Source organism: Thermobia domestica, chromosome 2 (assembly GCF_964235325.1).
Source record: "Thermobia domestica chromosome 2, izTheDome1.hap1.1, whole genome shotgun sequence".
Taxonomy (NCBI): domain Eukaryota; kingdom Metazoa; phylum Arthropoda; class Insecta; order Zygentoma; family Lepismatidae; genus Thermobia; species Thermobia domestica.
In genome coordinates this window covers 15,444,392-15,462,990 of record NC_137455.1, presented here as the reverse complement: position 1 = coordinate 15,462,990, position 18,599 = coordinate 15,444,392, and the positions used below count along the sequence as shown (strand labels likewise).

Here is an 18,599-nt window from a genome sequence, read left to right as displayed (position 1 = left end):
TTTATCGAAACAATATATAAATGTATGTGAAATTGTATTTCTGAATCTTATTGCTTCATATTTTTGTAAAACCCTTTATGTGTCTATTATGTGTATTTTTCTTTTTGTTTAAGTATAAGTTAACATTGTAAATTTAACTGTAGTAAAAGCTCCTATAATATATAGCTTCTCTCTGATTATCTACAACCAACACACCTAACTTTTTTTTCTTCTGCAGAATTTAAATGCTTTGATTTAACGTATTGGTGATCTTTCAAAGTTCGAAGTTTTGACACATCTCGGCGATGCACAAGCTTCTTTATTGCTCAAGATAAATTTCTCTTTTCAGTCTGCTCCTCCTCTTCTATTAGAATCTCTTAATTATTTTTAAAATTTTCTTCATATCTTCTCTGGGCTACTTTAAAAAAAAAATTACTGTGAAATTTGCATATTTCCCTGACTTACTTGGTCAGTGTGATGCCTGTTATGTTATATAAAGAGCACGCTTCTGGAAGAATGAAAATCACCAATTACAGAGGTTGATTCAGTTATATTGAGCCGAAGTGAATGTGCAACTCTTCTGTGCATGCCCAACTCATCGCCTTGAGATTGCCATGAGGCAAGCTATAGTATCTCGTTAGTCATGTACTAGAGCAGTGAGATTGAGTGTAGTTTGATGTCACCAAAACTGAACCGATTCTAAGGGGAGGGGGGCTAATTGTGCGCCTTTCCGAAGCTAAGTTCACGGCGTCGCGCGTCGTAGAAATGTCTCCAGTGCATAATTTTTGTGTAGGTCATCCCACTGTGAATCATATTATACGAAAATATGTGGCAGAGTCATGGAGCCACCACACCGACGCGAGCAGCAAGAACAAACAGTTTGCCAAAAGGGTTCATGATTGTAGTCGGTTTCTCATACAGGAGTAAACTGCGTCTTAGGTGGAAAAATGAAAATGAAATGAAATCTTTGAGTTTTACGTCCCACGGTTATGCCGGTTAGGCTAAAGGAGACTGTGATGATGAATAATGAATGAAATGAAGAAAGTGGGAGGAAACGGGAGAATCCCGAGAAAACCCACGCACACGGTGTTTGTCCACCACAAAGTTCACTTGGCGAGGGCTGGGATCGAACCCGGGACCCCAAGCACCAGAGGTGAACGCTCTACCACTGAGCCCGCGCGTCTTAGGTGGAGCGCAACGTCAAAACCAATGCTCTGTACTAACTGAAATGTACCAGCATGAAATCCCAGCACTAACGAACAAGACGTGAACCAGGTTGAGCTACACCACGGACAAGACATCCAGCGAGAAAAACATTACTGGAATTCTATCGCCGAATGGAACAGGAAACTGGGATTTTGGCACTTCCTTTCTACATCCCTATCGTGAGTCCAGATGCCAGCGCAATGGATTACTGTGCTTTCGGACTTCTCAAGCTGAGCCTACCCCATCGTTGTCACCAGCCTATGGAAAAGCATGCAAAGTGGACTAAGATTCAATACCCATAGTCCAACTGCAAAGCAATATCTTGTAATGGAAACTTCGATGCCGGGTATTAGTAAAGGTAGCCCTCAGATCAAACACAATCGGTAGTGGAAACACAGCATTTCCTAGGTAAGTCGCACATTCAAATTCGGCTTAATAAACTGAATTAGCCTCCCGAGCGCAAAAAATCTCGAAAATTATGCATGAGATTCTAAAGTCAGCTCTATGTCATATTTGCACAATATTATAGTTTAAACAAAAATTACAAGTTAAAATCATAATTTTGAGCGATACTTCATTAGCTGTACTGGGTCCTTGCTACTGTTATACAGTATAGTTTCATGGGGTTATACTTCAGTAGCAGTTTCAGCTTTAGAGCTGGCGTGATACACATTAAGCATCAATTTTTAGGTTTAGAAAAAAATCGTATTTTTCGAAAAGGACTCATGAGGATTCACACTCACCCTATTATTTTGTTCAGCTGAGTGAGATCTATCCATTGATATACAGAACTCGTGTTCGGATTTCTTATTGTCATGGGCTAATATTATAGTGTTATGCACTTTCTAGAAAATTACATTATTGTTTGATTTCCGCAACAATAACTCTAAATTACTTTTTTCTTAGAAGACTGTTAGGGCGATTTCTTCACGTCTTTATTGTGTGGCCCAGAAAATTGAACTATTAGTCTTGTTTGTTCACTACATGGTAGTGATACAGATATTTTCTCCGAAATTCGGTGTGGATAGTAAATTCAAACTAACAGGGAACCCCTTGAGTGCGAGGTCGCTAGTGCAATCTCTAGTAAGGCTCATTCGAAAGTGTAATGTGAGCAATGACGACAGGAAAAATATTAGCTGCTAATGACTCACCATGCGCATCAGAAGGGCGTGTAGAGATCAACCTTCTTTAGGATATATGTATTACACTTCACAAAATGGACATCGTTAACATTCACGAAATGTTCAAAACAAAATCATTAACTTGCACCATGAACACCGAATGAAAAATGACGCGCCATAGTAATCACTAATGTTCGCACCATTATGATCGAAGACGAACTTCTTGGGAGTTACAAACCGTTCAGAGCGTTCCGCTAGCCACTCCTAAAGAGTTGAGTTGATTTTGAGTTTAACGTCCCGTTTCAGCAGCGAGGCTATATGAGACGTGGACCTACTGATGAACGTGGAATCCGAACCACATGAGCTCCCGCCGGGAATCGAACCCGGGTCTCCCGCGCCAAAGGCGCGTACGCTAACCGCTTAGCCACGGAGGAGCTCCCACTCCTAAAGAATGCGTATCGAATCATATTAGTGTATCGGGTGCCATCCCGTTCTATCAGTTCTCATCTCCCCATTATATCAATATGATTCTATATGCATTCTTCAAAAGTGGATACCTAGCTGAACGTCCTGAACGTTTTGTTACATCCAAGAACTTCGCCTTCGATCTTGATGGTGCGACTATTTGTGATCACTATGGCGCGTCTCTTTTCATTCAGTGTTCATGGTGCAAGTTAATGGTTTATTGTTAACACTTCGTGAATGTTGACGATATCCATTTTGTGAAGTGTAATAGATATATCCCATAGAAGATTGATCTCTGCACCTCCCGGACACGTATTTTCTGTCGCTCTCCTGATGCACATGGTAAGTCATTAGCAGCTAATATTTTTCCTGTCATCATTGTTTACACTACACTTCCAAATGAGCCTTAATATAGAGATTGCACTTGCGACCTCGTACTCAAGGGGTTCCTTATGACAGATAATTTTCGGCGAGAATACGGGGGTGAGTAAAACCAAATCTCTTGTCACTTGAGTGAGGAACGGGATGTCTCAAATGTTTTGGCAAAGGAAAAAATATCTGAAAACTCTTGTTTCGTGCTGCTTTATAATTCTGATTTTCTTCCGTAACTATAAAGAAAAAGTGAAATAACGAGATTATAGCAACTTTTTATTTTTTGCAACCATTTATACATTTTTTTTTTAAATATATTTTTAGGGTTTAGAGAAGTTGGAACAATGATGTGCGGTGTTGACCTTCTGGGAGAATACGTTGAATAGCCTGAAAAATTCGTGCCTGTAGCTGTCCTGGGCCGGGCTGAAAACTTATCAGCACTCCCTCGTAGTGTATGTTCATATGAAATACACGTTGACAAATCATGTGGCAACATAGCAACGTGATTTGCGATCTAGTGGAAAAATTTTACCGTAGAAATAATTTTAGATCCCTGTTAATACAGCTTTCCACTCTTCCCTATCCTGAACAAGACTTTTTACTTCTACGTATCTTCTTCCGTACATCTTATAAGATAATCGTATCAAAAGGTTTTAGAATGAGAGTTTTTCACCAACCTTTGTTGTGCAGTAGACTAGTTTCGAAAACAGTCTTCACAGTTCTGAGAACACATATTTTTGCTCTGAAAACGTGTAGACTTCATCAACTTCATTCAGGAGGCGCGTTTGGAAAGTAACATCCGATTTATCACTGTGCGTGAAGTAATGGGAGCAGCGCTTTGTACAATCAGCGGCAAAAAACCTGCAACATAATCTTGTAAGTTTATTGTGAAATGACGAAGTCTTTTGCTCCAGAATAAGTGTTCACGGGAGGACACCGAGGTTTATCCTGGCGTGATTCGTTCCACTTAGACGTTATGTTGATTTCCTGTGCTGTTAGGCGTAGTATCACAATAAACTTACATTCTCATGTTGCAGGTTTTTTGCCGCGGATTGTACAAACGTGCGCGGTAGATCAATCTGCATCTTACCGTGGTAGAGCGAAGGTTGTCTGATCACTGGTTCCACTTTGTAGCTTCTCAAAATGTGTGCTGCAAGAGGAAACACCACGAAGTGCGAACTGATACGTTTTCTTGTGGCAAAACAATATTCATCAGCAGCTATTCATCGGGAACTTTGTGCCGTGTACGGACCAAGTGTGATGAGTGAAGGAGTTGTTCGTGAATGGGTTCGTTCATTTAAAAATGGACGAACGAACATTCGTGACGAAGAGAGGAGCAGCAGGCCATCAGCGGTCACTGAACTCGTTCTGAAAATGGATGGAAAAGTTCGTGAAAATCGACGTTTCATAATGTCGGAGTTTTCCGATGAACTTTCACAAATTTCAGCGCTTTGCTGATGAGGAACTGAAAGATGCAGTCACAGGCGAGAGATCTTTATGCTGATGGCATTTCTAAGCTAGCGTAGAAATATGATAAGTGCTTAACGTTTATGGAAATTATGCTGAAAAATAGAGCAAAGAAGTAATATTCAGATGTATAATAAATCCCTATTTACTTTGGCGTTTCTTTTTTTTAACTAATCGGTTTACGAAAGCCCCTCGTAGAAACTGAAAACATTTACATAATGCAACTTTTTTTCCCCTTTTCAAATGGGAACCTCTTCTATTAGAATGTCCTACAGTCTACCCTATTCCTGTCCCCTTCGAAAGTAAGTTTATGCTTTAGCACTATACAAGTTGTGTTTTAAAATAGTATTAATAAATTTTACTTAATTGCATATTGCTATTAGAAAAAAAACACATTTTTCAAGTAAAATAATTGGAAACTATCAAGAATATTTATAATAATACATCTATATAAACTACAATAAAGCCCCGATTATTCGAGTGTCGCGAAAAAAAAAAAAATAACCTTGCTGCAGTTGCACTCAATTATTTTTCATAAGCAGTCGCTGCGGACTAACACTCCGCATGGAAATAACTACTGTCTGTTCTAAAACAAAAATTAATTACATGTTAGAAATCAATATTTAACACAGTATACATTTCGAAGTGCAACTCTACTTTGATAAGCAGAAGCCGAAATGTTATTTGTACAATAAAACAAGTTTTTATGATGATTTTCTGTTCGCACCTCATTTTTAGTATTGTTCGAATTACCGCGATTTTCGCTATCCGCAGTGCCCTTGCCACCCAATATCGCAAATGATCGGGGCTTTACTGTATTCGAAGTTGTGTAATGTTTACTTTTATTAAATTGCATATTCTATATATATATTTCTGAGATTCTCAACTGTGATGTGTGAAATACGCAATTCATTTGGATTTTACTTTATCTTTTTTTCGGACCGATGTTCAATCTAAGACAAACACAGTTTGTGAAGGGAAAATAACTTTCATCAGATGTAATGTCAAGAAGAAACCAACAAACATTCCACCCCAACCCCATACTGTGGACGGGGAACCATTCAGGCATTCAGGTTCTGCGATTTACTCTATACGACTGGAATGTCTGTTTGGAATTCAAAAGATTGGAGTGAGTGCGCCGACGACAGAGGTCTTTTAGCACCCATCACTAAGACACAAACATACACAGCTTTAAAAAAAAAAAAAAAAAAAAAAAAAAAGCGCTGTCCGTAGTAGAGGTCATAAGGAACACACTAAAACAGTCACGCAGAGCACCAGGCTGAATGCAGAAAAAGAAAAGCACAAAATAAAATAATAAATAATGCAAGAAATGTTAAAAGCAGTGCACCCACAGAACAAAACACTGCACAGTCACAGAAGCACACAGAAAAGTCAAATGGTTGATAAAACTTGCTGATGTCGCAAAAATCGGAACACCTTCAAGATGATGGCAGGATCATCGCTGAGCAGAGTTCGGAGGTCAGCGGGCAGGCCAAACTGAACAAGCATAGGCGCACGAGGCACGCAGTCCACAAGATGAAGACGAAGTCATGCGCTGACCACAGAGGTGACAGTCAGGAGGGGTTCTCTGACGGTGTCCGTGTGTCAAATGACTATGACCAATCCGAAGACGAGCCAAAGTCCTCTCTTCGAATCGTGAAGGGCGGGAGCTCGACGACCAGACTCCAAGACAGGGCTTCACAGCATGGAGTTTGTTGATGATCTGCTGATCCCATGATGACTGCGACGCTGAAGCAGAAGACGAGAAAAGACGTGACGAACATCAGTGCTGGGGACAGGGAGGTGGCAACGACGACCATGAAGAGCAGCCTCCTTCATAGCAGTGTCGGCCAGCTCATTTCCAGGGCTGCCAACGTGGTCTGGTACCCAACAAAACCGAAGGTCATAGACCTCAGCAAGGAGGCCATGGCACTGAAATAGTACTTGCTGGACAAGTAGATGCGGAGACGTGACATCGGCAAGGCTATGAAGGACACTGCTGAAATCGGAGCAGATCACAATAGATCCATACGACTGCAATAGATCCATGCAGTTTGGAGCTTCATCTTTATGAAATGGAACTATACCACGTGTCGGCGCCAATGAACTAATTCTGCCAAGAAATTTGTCCGGCGGCCATTTTAAACATGCCTGCCCGAAATCAAAATAAATTATATACTAAGCTGTTTGGTTTTCCACGATCTATCAAACAAGGTAACACTCGACCTATATTCTTATTTGAAATTTAAGTTGACCCCTTTTTTTAAGCACTGGGAATTTTCTGATACAGGACCATTTTTGGGGATCATCTTGAAAACGGTGCCTCATATCAAAAACTGCTTCCTGTAAAAGGTGACCTTGGTGCATTCCCGCTTCCTAGGCAACTTCGTTGGTGATCCAAATGGTGGAGCTTCGTTGCCCTTGAACTTTTTAATAACATTCTTTTATTCCACTTAAACTGATGTTGCAACTATTCTTCTTGCACTGTTTTCTAATGACAGAAACACTAAAGTGGGTGTCATAAAGAGCCGCAACGTAGCCTTCCCAAAACCGGCTTAGTTTGGGCGGCATTTTGGTCATAGAGCGGAAACCCACACACTTGGAAACAAACTTAACATTCACAACTATGGTCCTGTTTCGTGCGTTATTGTCGTCCGCAGGGAAAAACAACTCCGTTCCCTGGAAGCCACTACACAACACTGCAGGACGCCACGAGCCAGGTCGGGTGAGTCCATTCTGCCCGGGAGGGGGAATGAAATCGGTCAACCGTAGGCTGAACAACCTCTGTGCTCTTCTTACAAGCCCAATTTTAACTTTCCAATCACACCACGTATATACCTGGTATACAGGCACTACCCCACTTTTAAAAAACTATTTATTGCGTTTCTGTTCTAAGGTGACCAATACTAAAGCCGGAAATGATATCATATCAGATTACAACAGAGGGATAAGAACAAAGATTGAATCTATTCTATCAAGAGCCTATATTTTAAAAAAATAATAAATAAATAAATAAAAACAAGCTATCTATTGCATGTTTTGTCGTACAGACAGTCCAATAATTCCCACACGTATACTAAGATAGCAGAAATTGGAAGTATTTAAACGAAATGCGGTATTTTGTTTACCTCTTTAAACTTCATCCCACATAGATTACACTTAATCCCTCTTCACTGAAAGATATTTCATATGATAAAGACTCACATCTATCTTGTAACCTTATGAAGTGTATATAGAAGAGACGTTTCCCTCGTAACCACAAAAGATCACCGAAATAATGCCACCAACTAACCCTCCCACCAACACAATATCTATCACTGTACGTTCGACATATACGTATATCCAAGACTTCCCAAAACAACTTTTATTATTTTTTAATACAACGTGCTCTTTATTAGAAATCAGAAATTTAAGGGGGAAATAGTTACAATTTCCAAAGCTCATCTCGACCTAACACGGTTCTCATGTTCTTTCCCTTCCTTTTTCTTTAGTATTAGAATGTATTTTCGCAGATTGAAAACAAATTAATTGAATCTCAGACCTGCGAGTACACATCTACACGCAAGCGGCAGAAATTGATGTTCTCGAAAACATGTTAAAAGTTAACTGTCAGCTTCATCGACTACCTTAACATCGATTGGCCATAAATAGGCTCTACACAGGAACGATTACACAACAAAAGCGAACAGGGTACAGCAGTGCCTAGCCCTCGTAGATATACATTGAAACATTCAAGACAGATCAACGGAATCCCTTTGAAATGCTGATTTTTTAAAAAAACAATTATCATTATGCAAAAGCTGAAATACTTTTAACTATTGTGCAACACTGAAAAGGTATGAAATGGGAAGAAGAGAGACCAGTGACTGGAAAATTACAAGAAAACAATCTTGCTTTTCTTTAATAGCTTATGAACAATATACAAAAAAGTATAAGCATACATAACTCACATTGTACTTCAAACATTCTAATAATTTTGCACGTAATCTAAAAACTTTAGTAAAAGCCAAAGAATACTGCACAAATTTCTTTGTATACACTTTTAAACATAAGTTATTAGGAAAACAATTTGTTCAGTCTCTCTTCTGTACCGTTACTCTGTATTTTCACTCCCGTAGGAAAGAAAAAAAATTTGACTCATTCACAAATGCAATACAAATAAATGGAAATTTCGAAGTAAAACCCTGCTTGTTAAAAAATTAAAATACTAAAATCTTACAAGACAATATGCCTTAAATGTGAAAATTGGTACAATATTTGTAATATACTATTTGTATTTCAAAACCACTTCTTAAAATCAACACACTATTTGTCTCCAACTTTAAAAATACCAATAAAAAGGTAGTTGATGCCAACATACATACCAACATGCATATACAAGTAAAAATTTCACTGAAGGAAGAATGATTTTCACTTTGTCTCTCTCCCACATAAGGGAATGACTTATTTCTCAAACTTTTATCCTCATTATCACTTCTTCGCCAAAAATCAGCAGGATTTATATTATCCTGCTCTTTTACGCCGTAATTTTACTCCAGTACCTAAACCAGTGTAAATATATAAGGTTAACATACAAAAACCAACCCAAATATTTTACTTATCACACTCTCTTTAAACAAACAGCATGTTCCAATTTTTAAGGTTAAAAAAAAAAAAAAACTGTCAAAAGATTATCATGTACAAAAACATTAAAGTACGTATTCAGCAAAGGACTACTTTCCGTCTATTTCCACAAATCAAGCTGATTTTTTTTTTTTAATTCACTACACTTTGGAAACAGTAAAGCTGTCTTCTCTTAAAATATGTCACATATATATCTTGTGGCAGCTTCACTCAACTTTCAAAACCATAAGTCCTAATACTAAGTCCTCACACGTAACTTTTGTACGTTTTGGAAGGCTTATAAAACCTAGTTCTGTGCATATCAGACGATTCTCATACACTTTTCCATTAAACAATTCACTACACCGTAACCACACTGCCACACCGTTCCAAAAGGACTCCAACTAAAACGGGAGTGAAGTGATACAACTTGGAACACACTCTTATACCTACCTAGGTATATAATCCACTACACATCTGTCAAACTACGAACGAAATATACATGTATGTTACAGTTTTCTCAAGAAACTTTATAAACTTCTTTGTGTTCATACTTGTAAGCGTAAAAAGTCTTTCTCTTGATTACAGAGGGAAACCTGGATTCAAGCAAACATCCTCAGACATATTCCCATTAACGAGGTAATGGTTTAATTGGTCCCAAGGATAACACATTTGTAGCAGCCAAAGCCTGTATATTGCCTATGGCACTGTTTCTTGTACTATCTGCAGACAAGAGAGGAATTCCAAAGAACCCACCAGGCTGGTTTCTCAGTTGACTTAACGGGATATAGTTATGAACACCCAGATTTGATAAACGATTGACTACGCCCGGCTGGCGTAAGTCCACTACCGGAATAACTAGTTCAGTATTTGCATTTACAGGTTCTTTGTGATATTGCTGCCTATGTTGTTGTAGCCCTTGGTGTGTGGGATATTGAGCAGGACATAAACTGCATCTGTAGGGTAACTTTCCTGCGTTCTGATGAATAAGCATATGTTGACGTAGAAGTTCTGGTGTTGCAAAAGTTTTATCGCAAACTTGACAAATGAAACGTCCACCAGCGCCTCTTCTTCCTGGCGAAGACGCCGTCGATTGGTTGGAGAAATTAGAGTATGATGGCGTATCACCAGTGAGATCCACTGTTGGGGGCCGCGGGGGACGATCGACATTTTGATGATGTTGATTACGACTGGAAGGAACTGCAAAGTTTTGGGAGTTTTGTTGCCTGCCTCCGCCTGTAGCGGATGGTATTATAGAGATTGAAGAATTGATATTAAGGGGCTGTTGGGGAGGTGGAGGGGGCGGTGCGTGCTGAACTCTCTGAGGTGAATTAACCACCCTCTGTCCTTTGGTTACTCCTGCTGGTGTGACTGTGATACCTCTGGTGGCTAACAAGTTAGCTACAGCATTAGCATCATTACCTTTCTGGTTTGCTTGCCTCTCTTGCTGTCGCACACTAAGCGTTATGGAATCAGTCAAATGGATTGTGGACTCAGGCCCACCTGCATTACCTCCACGAGATGCACCCTGAACGTTCTGTATAATTGGCATTCCTTCACCACGCTGCTGCACAGCTATTATTTGGCAATCAGCATCGTTCTGCTTTGCAGGAATACTGACGTCCAAACGCCGCTGCTTTTGTGGAGTTTGCGCCATCATCTGTGATCCTCTTTTCTGTGGAGTTATTCCCTGCTGGTTTACCTGGATAGGCATTCTGGCTCCTGGTCCCACCTGTCTTTGGTTTGGAGATGCGGCTGCATTGCTATACTGGCGGTGAGGACTCACCTGTACTGGCCGAGGTGACTGGTATGGGGGTGTTCCTTGCCTATTACCTTGGTAAGGAGCCTGGTTGAAGGACTGCATTACCTGTCCTTGCGGCTGATCACTTCCGGAGGAATTAAACTGGGCCACCCCTGAGGCTGGTTGCATTCCCATCGCTGGTGGTGTGGATGCTGGACTTCGATACAAAGGCGGTGGCTGTCGCGGACTCGTAGGCATTTGCATTTGAACCTGCTGCTGCATTTCCATCAAAGGACTCGACATTGGAGGCTGCGGCGGGGGTGGAATGGGTTGGTCAGGATGTTCTGCTTGCATATGATTAGCAAGATCTTCTTCGTTAGGTCCTGCGAAATCACACAAATGGCATTTGCACCGAGACTGAGCATGTCGCACTCTATGCTCTTCAAGAGTTGCTTGATCAGGCACTCTCTCACAGCAAACGTCACAAACAAAGATCTCAGGAGTTGAAGGAGCACTGGGTGGAGTAGAAGTAGGTGGAGGAGTCGCTGTTGGTGTACTCTCAGTTGTAATGGTATCCGACCCAAGATTCTCAATTGATATATATTCCGATTCATTTCCCACCAGAGAAGGAGATGGAGGTTCAGGTTTCGTACCTTCAGGACCCAGGTAATTTTGCAATGTGTCGCCTTCTCCCCCGGTCAGACTTTCTATATGCTCTTGTTTGGTTTGGGCTTGGTTAGTATTCTCACTACCATTGACAAAATTCTCCCAATTTATATCTGAGCTTTCAGTATCAGGGGCTATTTTACTTTCTTGTGGAGACGTTTCCACTTGCTCCGTTAATTCGTCTTGAACTGACTGAGATTCACTATTAACGTCATCACCATCGAAGTTGGTTACATCAACCTTTGTGTTTTCCAAGGAAAAGGATACTTCGTCAACTGGTTTCTGTTCAGCTTCTCCCATATCACCATTTGTGTAGGCGGCAGATTGATCTTCATCGCCTGTAGTTTGCTCATCGTTCACAGAAGGTTCTTCGTTCGATTCCACCATTGTTTCTGCATGCGTGTTCTCCTGATCTGAATTAAGTAAATCGTCCTCTGAATTCAGTCTAGGCTGGGCAAGATCGCTTTGCTCTACTTGCGCATTCAGAAGCTTCAAATCTTCAATAGCTTCTTGGAATACATCTCCCACTGCATCGGATGATGCACTTTCCTGCTCTATTTCAGTACTCGCGCCGTTTTCACTAACTGCATCTTCACTCCACTCTTCTTGTTTCACTTTTTCGGTTTTAACTCCCTCGGTCTTTACACCTGAAAATTGGTCTAAGTACAACCCTGGCCCGACTAAGGGCTTTTGCTCACTGGAGGATTCCACACCTCCTTCACTAGAACCTGTCGAATTCAGCTTGAGGGTCAACTTTAGGTTATCTCGAGGAATTAACGAATACGAAAAGGTACTCTTACGAGCAGTTCTCTTTGAAATTTTATGTGGAATTGACCAGTTCAACTTCTGTAACACCACTTTTGGACTCTGTATATGAATCTTATGATGTACTTCAAATTCCCTGTACGATCTGAACCTATTTATCTTACATTTACAACAACATAGCGCACTTGCACTATCCTCTTCATTTATACTGGCAAATGTTTCATGATTCAGAACATGCTTATCTTTGATGTGTGTCCCTAAGTCTAACTCAGCCTTAAAACGAGCTGAGCAAACTCTGCATTCTACAGGATACTCCTGTTGATGAGTTTGCATGTGCTCACGGAAAACAGCACTAGACAAAAACTTCTCGTGGCAGACGTTGCAATCTTGAAGTGACACTGGCTTCAAAAAATGGTTCGTCTCGTTTCCCTCTGCCACGCTGGAATGATCCTTTTCTTCTGTCCCCTGAGGGTTCTGCTGGTTATCTGTAAATATACAAAACGAACTAGGATTAATATACGGTGATCGTTAATACTGTCCACAATCTATCAATGTACAGTAAATTAGAATCTACTTTAAATGATACGTAACTTTTGATCGAAGTTAGTTAGCTACTTAGCTTACAATTTAAAAAATTGATTCTTTTACTTGCCAAGGTAATTATAACGTTTGGAACTGTAGCAAATTATAATATAGTCAAAGTCAGCACATGTGTGGGTTTAATCATCTAAAGATTTAAAATGTTCAAGTACACTAATTCAGTTATTTTTTTTTTTTTTTTTTAATTGACGACACATTTCAGCTCTGAAGTAAGATCAAATTCAAAGGTACTAGGAACAAGTCTCAGTAGACATTCTAAGTCTCAAATTACTTAAATTTACTGATGCACATTTATTTAAGCACTTTTGGCAGTAAGCGCGTAGTTACCGAGAACGGCTGAACGCTTTCCGTTCCTATGTAAATCCATTTAACGTTAAAATTGTTTTGGGTTCTATATATGAACCTTAGTAACAGTAAGTTACTAAATTTACTCAGAAGAATAGTTGAGTTGAGTTGATTTTAGTTTTGCGTCCCTTTCAGCAGCGAGGCTATATAAGACGTGGACCTACTGATTAACGCGGAATCCGAACCACATGAGCTCCCGCCCGGAATCGAACCCGGGTCTCCCATGCCAAAGGCGCGTACGCTAACCGCTTAGCCACGGAGCTCTGTCAGAAGAATAGAATTAAGTATTTTGACAGTACTAAGGGATTAAGAACTCATAAATTTCGTTCGAATTCCCTTAACCCTACAACAGTCGGGTTGGGTCTGAGAGACCCAAGAAAGTAAAAGTGCATAATTAATTTGTAACCGATATTTTAAAAAATAAAAGACATACTTTTATGTAATTACAAGTATTTCTAAAACAGAAAAAAGTTTTTTCATCTCAAAACTTGTGTTTTCGCTTATTTTTTAAAGATATTTGTAATTGTTTACTCATTTTTGTTTGTAATAATACTAGAAAATTATTTAAAAAGAATACTTGCTTAAATGTTGTTATAGATAAGTAAACTTATTGTATAGTATTGTAAAGGACACGTAAGTTTATTCCAAAATTTATTTTAAAACTGAGAAAGTTGGAATTTCTTGTTTGAAGATTTATGATCATCTACCCGCCATAATTATAAGCAGACGATTTTGTGCACTCTCAAACCAACCAATCACCAAAGAGTAATAAAATTATCGGGTCAACGTTTTTTGTGCCAAATTTACGAATTTCTTTTCTGTCCAAGCCTCCTGCTCATTTTTGGAAATATTAATCATTTGGAGATATTGGCGCTACCAGCCAACCCTATCCGTAACCTCTGCGACATTTTATTTTTCTTTCGAGGAACTTGCAATAAAAATGTATATACACAATCCCAACAGTATAAAACTATTTGAGAGAGCAAGTAAAGTCGAGATGTACTTAAATAATAATAATAATAATAATCTGCACCCATTTTTTTCTTTCTTTTTTCACTGAACTATGTGAATAGCATTTCATGAGTTCGAACTTAATTTTCACCCTCATGTTAACAAATTATATTCTCAACTACAGAAGTACCAGATGATAAGTTTTTACCGAATACTTACTTTTAAATAAATATATTTATAATTAGTATTTATGGTAGTAATTTCGATAACTTATTTTTTTACGAAAAAACGAGGAAAGAAAAAAAAGAGGTGGAATCTTGAAATATTTCTTCATTAATATTTCTCCTGGGAAATTTTTCACTATTTTCAAATGTTTGAGCTTAAAAAAATCCCTTCCCACCCTACCATTGTAACACGAATAAAGATGTATGTAACTATAAGTAAATCCATGTAGAGGATCGCTTAAACACGCCTACTATTAACTTGTATTCTGAAGAGAAACCAATAACTTTCAAATCATTTTATGGAAAACAAAAATGATAAATCGTACTGCAATGCGTTCATCCAGGTCCAACGAACGGTCTGGAGGATGGAATATCTCGCACACACTAGGCTTGCCAGACCCAGAGGACATCCAAGGTCTCCCATACCTATCCTTCTTTACACTTTGCGTTGCAGCTGTTCTCGATGCCCATGAGAAATCAACGACGCGCTACCGCCTTATTCCACAGGCTCTCGCGGCACTAGTACTTATCAGACGGAGTTTCATATTAATACTTGTAGATTAAGCTAACGTTTATCATTTTTTTTTTTCAAGAGGAAACCACTTACTTTGATTAATCAAAATTCTACGAACGCCCTACTCGTGTACCCTTCGAAAGCAAGTATTTAAAGCATATGCCATTATACAAGAATTCCTTTTATTTTATATTGATATAAATATTAGAAAATACATATGTTTTATTAATAATTAAACTACCAAGAACATTTTATAATAATACACTTATACAAACTATAAGATATTTAACAACCTTTAGGTTTCCCTAAAAATAAAGCCTAACCAGAACGTAAGTCCTACTGCATAAACATGTCCCAATGGTAGCAGAGCTCGAAACAGGTTACTTTACAGTAACTTCCTTACTTTTTCTACCTCCAATAACTAGGCTACATTTTTTATGCTAAATAATGGTTGTATTTAGTTTGTAATAAACAAAATAGTTTTAACATACAATTATTAAAATTAAATAATAATGTTTTTTTTTTAAAAAATAGTTCACAGGACACCAAGACAACGTGATAAGTAATCAAATGCAGTTGAGTTCGCTCTCCTAGTCGCTGCCTTTACTCAGATTTTAGGGAAAATGTTATTATGACACTGTAACTTCTATGGATGGCAACACTGAACATTCTTCAGGTTCATATTTTCTGTTTTAGAATAACATTATCTATGATTGCGGTAGGTTGCATTTCATTATCTCCTTTCTCTTATGAAAAACAAGCAAAAGAAAAATAGTAAATTTTGTATTATTTTTAGTGTCAATCTCTTACCGAAAAATTTTATAGAGAAACATGGTTGCTGACAGGCACTTCTTAAAGGAGGGGGGGGGACGTGAGATGAAGTACTGTAGTCATCATACCAGGGGCTCGATTATTCTAACTATTTTACTGGAACATATATTGGTTCATTTAGGCAGGATTTCGTAATGCGGGGGGGGGGGCTGAAATACTGAAGGGCCAGGAGCTCGATCAATCTAAACTACTTTATTGGCAACATATATTGGTTTGTTAGGACAATAAAATGAGGATATGTTAGTGTTTTAATAACAAACTATGAGGAAATCTCGAGTAAAAGAATAAAAAAAGTATTGAAAAGGATTTTACAATATCTAAGCTCCTTCTTCTGTTCATTCAAATATAACAATTTTCCTTTCATTATGATCAACTATTATAAAAACTACATATTCACTATTATAAAAAGTACATATTCAATAATTTATTGCAAAATATTTTACAATACTTGCGTTCCCTTCTCTGCTGAATCAAATGTTAACGAAAGTTTCTTTCCATTTTTTTTTTTTTAATTATTTTTTTTATTTTCATTATTCCGTCAACTACTGTCTGCTCCAAATGACAGGCTAAAGGAGCAGTAGAAAATGGTTTCTGAAATAACATGTTTGATACTGCAACGAAGCAACGACGAAAAATCGTGATTTAAAAAAAAATGTCTACGCTATTACAGAATGGCACTACGCTTTCGAAAGCTTGAAGTCTCCCCGACTAGTAGTAGAAATTCTTAAAATTCCGTAACTTTTTTAGAAATTTCAAATTCCCTGACTTTTCCAGGAAATCCCGCTCATTCGCCACAATGTATTTCAAGTAACAAAAATCTCCTCATAAGAAAGAATAACCAAAAGCTTGCTGTAGCTTTTTATTTTTAACACTTTTTATTGATCTTTTCTCGTTTCTTTTTGTTTCATCCTTCCTTATTTTTTTATTTCTGGTCTCGAAGGAAGGGGGGTCCGAACCCCTCCGCCCTTAGCTGCGTGCCTGGTTGTTGGAAATAAAATGATTTACGTTAATCAAAAATTATATAGGAAACTTAGCAATAATACGTGAATATGTGCGTAAACAATTGAAGTTGATACAAGTCTATCATCTATTCTGAAACAATGTTAACTGACCGTAGAAATAAAAGTTAGAATTTCATGTGAGATCCACAAGAAATGAGCTCCCATCGAAAAAGAACAACATGGGACACTCCATATCAAAGACGAGAATGCTAACCATAAATCCAGGAAAGAGCTCGATCAGTAATTGACTCCGCCTTTAACTTCTTATATCATACCTAACGATTTATTTCATTAGTGCAGCTACAAAGATCAAACAGCATATATAGGGTGTTAGTGCCTCGATTTTCCTCTAACTTTCCTGCGTATTGATATGTCTGCGACAGCCTTAGGACGAAAGGCGTAGGACACAAGACTTTCCATACCAGTAAATTTACTATTGCTATTAACAACGACCGCTAAAAAACAACAACTAGAAAATGTTGTTAGCATCTGACTCAAAGTATTTAATTAACAAATCGTTTTTTTAAAAAATCAGATAAGACTAAGTCTGGGACTGGGCAGGAGATGGAACCAGGGTCTCTGTCTTAATGTGTCGGTGTGCTCATCATTGCGCTACCCAGCCACTCTATGAACAGCCACATATCCATATCTAAAGTAGTGGTGGGCACAAAAACCGGTTTTTCGGTTTTTAGAAAAACCGGTTTTTGAAAATTTTAACCGGTTCTCCAAAACCGGTTATCGGTTTTCTCCAAAACCGGTTCGGTTTTTCACCAGATACGGTTTCGATTTTCTTCAAAACCGATTCCGGTTTTTTTTTTTCAAAATTTGTTCTATTTCTGACCAGAATGGTGTTTCGTTGTTCTCCGGAAACCGAATCCATTTCCACAGAAATAGTCTTGTGTTTTCGAAAAGTTTTCACCGAAACCAGTTTCGGTGAAAAACCGAACCGGTTTTGGAGAAAACCGAAATGTCGGTTTTTCGGATTTCGGTTTTTATAGAAACCGGTTTTCGGTTTTTATAAAAACCGGTTTTGCCCATCCCTAATCTAAAGAGTACATATTTTCACATCACATTCCTATTATGTCTACAGAAGTTTTGGTACATTACACGTAGTCTGAAAGTGTGTGCACCGACGTGGATATGTGGAGGTGGATGATGTATGGCGTAGTGTTAGCGCAAAGTCACAGTGCGCTAGAGACAAAGGTTTGATTCCTACCTCAGTTCCACTCTTTTCGTGATTTGAAGTTCGATGAATTCACACCCATAAAAAGTATGGCGTAAAGAAAATTGGTAGATTTATTCCTTCCACTTGCACGTTACACTCACAAAAGAAAAAAAAATCGACAATCAATCCGTAAAAAATGAAATCAAAGATAACATGGTAATGTATTGTTAGCTTTAACCATTCCTCTACACAAGATCTTCCTAGTCACTACTTCTGCATTACTAATTTATCTTGCATATAGTATGTCTTCCCTACCTTACATGGGACATCGTTCACTGTCGGAACGAATCTTCACCTAAATTAAAAATACCAGAAGTAGAAGAAACTGGTAATAAGATTTCAAGTCAGCACTAAAATTCTAATCTCCATACAATTCATCTTCTCAGCCGGTTCAACAAGCGACAATACATCCTACCTAGTTATGTTTAGAATGTAATCATTAATTCTTTACACCATAGACCACATTACAAGACAAACTAGTTGATTAAATGGCTACTGTAAGCTAGTTTGTAACTACTTTGGCA

General features: G+C 38.5%; 1 protein-coding gene across 9 annotated transcripts in view; it reads right to left on the bottom strand.

The window, feature by feature from the left end:
• Positions 1-8,473: 8,473 nt before the first annotated feature.
• LOC145670527 (uncharacterized) overlaps positions 8,474-18,599 on the bottom strand; it is a 155,750-nt gene continuing 145,624 nt past the window's right edge. For all 9 annotated transcript variants that reach the window (XM_081739338.1, XM_081739328.1, XM_081739359.1 and 6 more), the window contains one exon: positions 8,474-12,869. In XM_081739338.1, the coding sequence (XP_081595464.1) occupies positions 9,844-12,869 (3,026 nt within the window). In that variant the 3' untranslated portion in view covers positions 8,474-9,843. The remainder of the gene's footprint in view (positions 12,870-18,599) is intronic.